Source organism: Pterocles gutturalis, unplaced genomic scaffold, assembly GCF_000699245.1.
Source record: "Pterocles gutturalis isolate BGI_N339 unplaced genomic scaffold, ASM69924v1 scaffold16002, whole genome shotgun sequence".
NCBI lineage: Eukaryota > Metazoa > Chordata > Aves > Pterocliformes > Pteroclidae > Pterocles > Pterocles gutturalis.
Window position 1 is genome coordinate 1 of NW_010110493.1, and position 8,211 is coordinate 8,211.

The window sequence follows — 8,211 nt, forward strand, 5'->3', positions numbered from 1 at the left end:
AGCTGTGTGCCCCCAGCACACATCACAACATCCCCCCTTGCCAGGAGAGGATGCTCCCCAGCTGTAGTGCACGCAGCCAGCCCTGTTGCCCTGGGGGAAAGCCTGCCTGGCTGGGGCAGGGGCTGTACCATGCTCGCTGGGGTCTCTGCGTGCTGCCGGGGAGCTGGTCTCGCCCGTTGCCAAAAGGAGGTGGTCTCCCCCTGCGCCAGCCGCTGCGGGGGGAGTGGAGCAGGTGCCCTGTCAGCAGCGTTCCCCTGTGCAGCCCCCAGTCACAGCCACTATCAGCCCTCCCACCCAGGGCTGGGACATCCCCCCGGTGCCAGAGGAGCCCCACACGCCCTGCAGAGCTGCTGCAAGGATGGGAAGGGATCCCCGCATAGCACCGGGAGCTGGGGGCTCCCCCTGCCCCCCTGTTCCCCAGGCTCAGCGCAGCCCCACGCAGCACCTCCGCAGGGTGCTTAGAAACCATCACCTTATCCAGGTCCATCTTGGATGGCATCACCGGGGAGGTGGGGGCTTCCATCCCACCCGCTGCTGGACTGCTCGCTTCCTTTATTACCTGTGGAGACAGCCCCCAGCAGCTGCTCAAAACAGACCCAAAGGCCAGGGCTACTTTCCTGGCTTGGCACACTCCTGTCTCGCCACCTGAGCTTGGCTGAACCATGGGAAGAGAGCTCCTGGTCTCTGCAGGACTGGACAGCCCCTGCTCAGGGCACAAGTCTGGGGGATTGCACACACCTCGGCCCCTTCCAAACTGGAACCAGCTTCATAGAATCATAGAATGGTTTGGGTTGGAAAGGACCTTAAAGATCATCTAGTTCCAACCCCCCTGCCATGGGCAGGGATACCTCCCACTAGCCCAGATTGCTCAAAGCCTCATCCAGCCTGGCCTTGAACCCCTCCAGGGATGGGGCATCCACAGCTTCTCTGGGCAACCTGGGCCACTGCCTCACCACCCTCGCAGTAAAGAATTTATTCATACAGATTTTGTCAGAGATTTTGGAAATCTCTGAGGTGAGGGACTGGGGTGCCAAGACGCACAGTGATCCTGCCAGCACAAGACACCTCACCACCCTCTGTTTTACAGGCAGGCACAGCGGGGCTTGCCCAGGCCACGTACAATGATGTTTGGGTCACAGCCGGGTTTGTGGTGTGCACAGAGGCTCCTTTCCCACCCACGTCCCCTGTCTCCTGCCCCTGAACAAAGGCAGGAAAGGGCCACGAGGAAGAGGAGGGGGAGAGCAAACATCCCCACCCCGCAGGGGCTGTCAGCACCGGAGATGCCTGGGCCCTGGGAAGTGCCTGGCCAGCCCCCCCACAGCCGATAAGTGACAGGACCCAAACCCCCTTCCCCTTCCAGGGGGGCAAGACCTTCCCCCAGCCAGGAAGGATGCTGAGGAGAGCCTGCAGACCCCGGGTGACGCACGGGGTGGCCGTGGTACCTTCAGCCACTCCTCAGCCTGCTCCTTGCTCTGCTGCACGGCCAGCACCAGCGCCTCGGCCCCCGGCAGCGAGAACCGCAGCTCGTGCTTCTTGCGCCGGCCATCCTTGGGGACGTAGATGACATTGCAGGTGGCCAGAGGGACCTCCACGTGTGGCTGCCGGTCCTTGGAACTTTTGTAGCACTAGGAGAAGCAAAGGGAACTGCTCAGGGCTCAGCCAAAACCTGCCTGTCCTGCTGCCATGCCGGGCAGAGCGGGCGTCCCTCTCAGGGTCCCCCACAGGTGGCACAGATGGAGGTGGCTCAGTCTCTGCAACAGCCTCAGTGGTGGAGGGCTGCAGGGTGCCCTCTCACTCTGTGGGGTCCCAAAAGAGGGGAGCCCTCCATTCACCCACAAGAGAAGCGAGGGCAGCCCCTGCACATGCTCTGCAAGGCAGTTGCAGCCTTGGGGCAGGTTCTCGCCTTGGACAGTGCTTTTGTTCAGCCTGGATCTGACCTCCCTTCCAGCCCACCAGTGGTTACTGTGCCCCACCAGCTCCAGGCTCACCAGAAGTTTGCTGTCCCGTACGATGGTGAGCTGCTTGGCCCACTGTCCGAAGCGCTTCTTGCGCAACAGGAAAGCGCAAATCCTGCAATCCTTCACCAGGTTCATGGAGGCTTCCTCCGACGGCCACTGGTGCGTCAGCTGCTGGCCCTTCCCCTCCTCCTCCTCCTCATCATACGACTCGTAAGAGCTGCTCATCGCATCCGAGTCATTGTCTGGAAGGAAGCAGGCGAGTCACCCCAAATGGCACCCCACAGCCCTGCCTGCCGGGCATGCTCACACCCTGCAAGGGCTCCCGGTGCCTGGCGGGCTCCAGCACAGAGCCTGGGCTGAGCGCCACAATGGACGGACTCCATGTCAGCCTCTGGAACAGCAGCATTTTGACCCCAGCTGTCTGCATTTCCCTTCCAAACCAGGCAGGATGCTCATGGGCCAAATGCCAGTCCCAGGTGCATCTATCCAAACCCCTGTGCTGGCTTATTTCTTTGCCTCAGACTTTGAAAGCCTGGATTAAACCTTCTCCCTGCAACAAAGGATCATGTGCCGGCCCTCTGCCCCACACCTCCTGCATGGGGCACAGAGGAGCTGGGCTCTGCAGCGTGTCCCTGTCCAGCTCTCCTTCACTGTGGCAGAGGCAGCTCATGCAGAGCATAAGCATTGTGTAGGCAGGGACACCCCTTCCCTATCCTGGTGACAGACACTGCACTGATTACATCCCTTCTGCAGCTCAAGGGCTCTGACTTCCACAATAAACAGCACTCCACACTCCTTGTTTTGCCCAGCAGCCTCTGACACACAAGGGGTTCCCCAGCCCCAATGTCCCTGGCCCCCAGCCCTCAAGCCCCCATCTCAGAACTGGACTTTGCCGAAGCTCTCCCCTCCCCAGTGAGGGCACCCGGATACCTACAGGAGTTTTTTTGCTCCCCATTCATCCTGGTGACAGGGTAGTTGCTGTCTGCATCCTCATAATAGCCATCCTCGATGGAGTTGGGGGGGCTGGAGCTGTCTGTGGACAAAGCAGAGGGCAGCTGAGGCTGTTACACCTGGTTTCCCTCAAGGATGCTCTGAGCAGCGAGCCCATGAGCTGGGGCAGAGCAAAGCACACTCCCAGGGCATCGCAGCATCGGTCCCCCTACAACTCTGACCTCTCCCCTTCACCCCCTTCCCTGTCAAGCCAGAGCAAACAACTTGCAATAACAGCACAGCGGGATGGGAAGGAAGTGGGACAGGAGCGATGCCGCTGGGAGCAGCGTTTCCTTCCGCGGGACAAGCTGTCACGCCTGGCGAGGGCAGCCTGCTTTGCCAGGCAGGCAGTGGTGGGGTGCAGCGGGCAGCTTGCAGGGCTCCTAGCACAGAGCAGGACTCACTGCGGGAGGTGATGTACTCCGGAGCCTTGCCGGGACCCAGGGGCAGGGCTTCCTCATAGTAATCCTCAGGTGGGGGAGTGGTGGGCAGCGGTGGAGCAGGGTCCACAGGAACCTACAGCAGAAACACCACTGGCATTAGCCATGCAGCGGAGATGGTCATGAGTCCCAGCAGCTACTGCAATGGCAAGGGACAGGAAGGGGTCCCGGCCCCGGCCACCGCCACCTCCCTGTGCAGGGGCAGAGCAGACCTCAGAGATGGGCATTCAGGGACTTACGGTTTTTGCGGTCTGGCTCCTTGCCAGCTCCAAGCCAACACCATCACCAGTGTCCCCCTCCTCCTCCTGCATGTCCTGGAGGTCCCGCAGGTCACAGTCTGCCCAGGGGGTAAGTGGAGATGGGTGAAGGGTGCAGGAAACCCCAGCCAGCACTGGGCTCCCCAGCCATGCCCTCCAGGGACCCCCAAGGTGAGCACCCATGGCCTGTCATGGAAGGTGTTGGGACATGGGCACCCCCACGGCATGGACCCCCCCAGCCAGCTCCCAAGAGCAGCTTCAAGGGCACAGGAGCAAGTGTCCCGGGTGCCAGTGCCACCCCAGGCACAAGGACACAGCTTCCACCCTCCTTCCCCGGGGTGTCCCAAGAGCCCCGGCTGTCAGCAGGGACCCCAGGGCCAGCACTGCACCCACCCAGCATGACTTCTGGCATGTCACACGTACCAAACTCCTCGAAGAGAGACTCCACGAAGCTGGTGCCATTGCTCAGGGATGCCGTGTTGACGTACATGTAGTCCACGTCCTTCCCTGGGGGCGAGGGGATGTTCTCAGTCCAGGGGTGGGCAGGGTGGCCGGGGTGAGCACCAGCACCCCTCCTCCCCATGAACACCAACCCACGGACACAGCCCACCCTACTGTGCCATGGGGTAGGCTTGGGGAGCAGAGGAGCCCCCAGGGATGCTGCAGCCCCCCAGGAGGGCAGGAAGGTGGGCAGGCTGTGCAGCCCCAGGTGCACGGCCCTCCTGGCCTTCCCGCGGAAACCCCTGCGCTCAGCAGAAACCGGTGGCAGGAAGACCTCTGCAAAGCGGTGTTTCCGCAGGGAGCAACCCCCCCGCAGCCACGGCAAGGCTGACGCCAGCCACCGCGCCCAAGGCGGGGAGAAGCCGGGAAGCGAGAGCAAGGAGCAAAGCACAGCGAGGGGCTGAGCAGGTGCTGGGCATAGGGCACAGGGGCAGCTCATCCCTGCCCTAGAGATGTTCTACCCCACCCTGCCGGGTTTTTGGCCCGGGGCAGCTGCTGGAGACACCCACTGCCCCTGGGGACAGCTACCAGGCATCACGGGAGCAGGACACAGACCTGTGGGTGGCTGCAGCTTCTGCAAGATGGTGGAGACAGCCAGCTTCTTCTCCTGTGTGGTGGCACTCAGGTATTCGTGGTCCAGCAGCTTGAGCAAGATGCTGAGCTCTGGCAGGAGCTGGTCCAGCACTAGGGGAGCAGGACAAAGCCCATTAGCCTGGGTGATGTGGGGGTGCTGGGGTTAAGACAAGGCAGAAGGAGCTGGAATGTGTGGAAGACCCCAGGATGGGGGTCTTTCCCAGCATGGCTCAGGCAGCGTTTGCTGACCGCACATGTGCTCTTTCCATGCAGAACTCTTCCACCTGCATGCAGACACCGGGATGCACCCTGCTGAGCCCACAAACGGAAACACCAGCTCTGCAGGGCTACTGGACTGCTATCAAAGGATCAGCACGTGTATTTTTCCATGCAGATAAACCTACACCTCTCTCTGCCCGACGGCATATTTTTGCTGCTCATGTCCCCTTGCTGTGATGGGCACTGGGTGATGATGGAGAGAAGGAAGGAAGGAAGGAAAGGAAACTCAAATGCCATCTCCAGAGCCACCTGGCAATGCCACCCAGGGAGACATCCTCCCACTCTTCACCTGCTAGGGGACTGTCATATTCCCCTGCTGCGCTCAGACCACCTGTGACCTCCCAGCCCAGTGCCACCTCCACAGGGTCCCCATACACAGGCTAGACCCTTCGTCCCCATGCTCACCACCAGCAGCTCCTCTGCCCTGCTGTTTGTCCTCCCCTGCATCATCCCAGCTCATCCACACCACCCCAAGGCCACATCACTCTTCCCTCCAGGCACAGTCACTGCCCCAGGGGACAGTCACTGCCCCACGCAGGCACCCGATGGGGACTGCAGCACAGGATCTGTGTTAGCTGAGCCTCACTCCAACATACACGGCTCCAGAGGCGGACAAGGGGGTCAGAGCAGCTGAACTCCTGGCAAAGAGGAACAGCACCAGAAGCTACCACTCTGCGATCACAGACTCAGAATCATAGAATCATGGAATGGTTTGGGTTGGAAAGGACCTCAAAGATCATCGATTTCCAACCCCTTGCCGCGGGCAGGGACACCAGTGTGGGCTCATCATCGCAGTGTCTGGGGTCCCAGCACCCGCCAGCTCCTGGGCGGCCGCTGGAGCATCAGCCTGGCAGACAGACCCAGGCAGGGGAGACAGGGAGAGCCCAGGAAAACACAGGAAAAGAGAATTTGCTGCAAAACACCGTTACAGGTGCAACAGATAAAAATGTAGGTCTCCTCTTTGACACGGTGATCCATGGGCTAGTTTTTATGAAGCGAAAGCACACTGCAGCTGTGGGGTTACCTGTGCAGCAAGGCTCCAGAAAACACTTGGATGTTTGCATATCAGAGCAGGGCCACAAAAGAACTTAATCACTGAAAGCAGTGTTTATGGTGCTGGCAGCCGCTGACCAACAGCTTTGGGAAAACGTGTTGGCCAGGGTTGGGAAGGACTCGGAGGACTTCAGCAAGGTGAGCTCTGGACTCCAAATCTCTTATGAGCTCCCACACCCTCAATTCTGCATATGCACCGACATCCTCATCCCAGGTCTCTTCCTGTACCTTATCTTGTCCAAGCAGGATAAGACAAAACTGAGCTGGATCTCAGTCTAAGCTCCCATTTTACCTGGGACCATGCACCCACTCGCCTCCGCTGGCATTTGGGGCAGCTCCTGCAGGGTCCAGTGTCTGTGGGAGATGTCCTGCATTGGAGAGGGACAGGGACAGCAGCAAACCTGCAGCTCTGGAGGCTATAGACAGTGGGAGGAAAAGCTGCTGTTTCTTCCAGCACAGGCAGGATCCCTTCTCTCGGCAGCAGCCAAAAGTCATCACAGCACAGCTGGGGCAGCGTGCACCTGGCTTTGGGTCTCCAGGGACAGCAGGAGCGGCCAGAGGTGACCACAGAGGCAGCTCGGACGTGCTGACTGATGGGAGTGGTTTGCAAGGAGGGGAGAACAGAGCAAGGCAGCAGTGAGGGCTGGCATGGGGCGCATTTCCCAGGGGAAGGGCAGGATGCTGTGCTGCTGCTGGCATCTTCGTTACTCATGTTGTTTAATGAGCTTCTGCTGCATCCTACCCAAACACTGCATCAAAAACCAGGCTGCTACAGGTTTGACCCAGGATTTTAGGTGCCCACCTTCCACCCCTGAGAACCACCGCCTGAAGCACAGAGCGAGTGCCCCAGGACAGGCTGGCACTGCTGCCCAAAGCAGGGACAGCGCAGTAACACCAACTGCTGCTTCAAAGCTTTTCAGCCAAAGGGGAACCCAACACAAGTGGATTGATGTGGATCAGCACCTGGCCAAGATGAGCCCTCGGGCAAGGAGACGGTGTGCCCAGCCCCAAATCACCACCTCCCCAGGACACAAGGCAGGATGCAGCTCACGAGCCTCTTCCTGCCGCCCCAGCCGATGGGGCTTCTATCTCCTCAGACCTTCTGCTTCCTCCTCCCTCCCCAGCGCCAAGCTAAACAGCAGCCTCAGCCCTTTCAGCAAGGGTGGCTTTGCCAGAGCCCATCTCCCGTGGACAGGCCAAACCAGGACAGGTACCCCCTCAGGCAGGGGGGAAGCCTCAGCACAGCTCTAGAAGGACCAAGCGAGCCTGGGAAGTTGGCAGCATCCCCCAGCCCATGGGAAAGGAGAGGGCAACCACAGCAGAACCGGGTTCCTGCTCCCTGAGTTAGAAAAACACCCCACAGCAGACAGGCAGCCATGGGACCCAGGTCCTGTCAATGCTCCGCTTGCTGTCCCCTCCAGCATGCACCTCTTGGGGCAAGAACCAGCTCCAGCCATGCGAGAGCCTCATGCATGTGACGAGCAAGGGTAAGCACCCAGCTCCCATGGCCCTCTCCTTGCCCCTCCGCAGAGGCAGGACGGGAGCGAAGAGGGGCAGATCCTCCCTGGGAGGCTTGCAGAGCGCTGCACAGGCATGATGGGAGCAGGCTCCAGCTCAGCGATGGTGCTGATCGTCAGGCCCATGAAACATCCTCCCCTGCAGGCCTTAGTGGACTGGGGACTAGCAAGGAAGCAGCTGGGATAAAAAGCAAGACGTCCCCCTGTCCACCCAGCACCTGCAAGCATCTAGGGAGACACCCATCCTCCTGCTGCTGCAGCTCATCAGGCTCTCGGCTGGCCCTGGGCCATGAGCTCCCATGGAGCTGGGGACCATGCACATCCCCTACATCAGCTCCCCACAGCACCCCGAAGCCTAGGCCAGGGTGCTACCAGCACCCCCATCCCCTGCCACGCGCAGAACATCTCCCATCACAGCCACCAGCTCCTGCGCAAAGGCTTCAGACCAGCTGAGGGCAAACGTGCGAGTTTCTATTAATAGCAACAAAGCAGGCGGCGTGCGTGGCAAAGGGGGCGAGGGGACCCCGCTGCACACAAGGACCGAGAGTGCCTGATAAGCGAGGTTTGTCACCCGGCATGGCAGCAGGGTGAGCTCATCGCAACGTCCCGACCGCCAGCGCTGAGCTGGGCCCGCGGAGCATGG

The 8,211-nt window shown here is 60.6% G+C and overlaps 1 protein-coding gene across 1 annotated transcript; it reads right to left on the reverse strand.

Moving 5' to 3' along the window:
- Positions 1-128: 128 nt before the first annotated feature.
- Positions 129-4,830, reverse strand: LOC104461720 (actin filament-associated protein 1-like 1; the record flags this gene model as incomplete). The annotated part of the gene is given in 10 exon segments (XM_010073402.1): positions 129-185; positions 188-212; positions 473-559; positions 1,443-1,625; positions 1,989-2,200; positions 2,893-2,991; positions 3,353-3,464; positions 3,628-3,725; positions 4,069-4,152; positions 4,702-4,830. Coding segments are annotated over 10 exon segments (1,086 nt in total), but the record flags the coding sequence as incomplete, so codon positions are not given.
- Between the last annotated feature and the right edge of the window lie 3,381 nt (positions 4,831-8,211).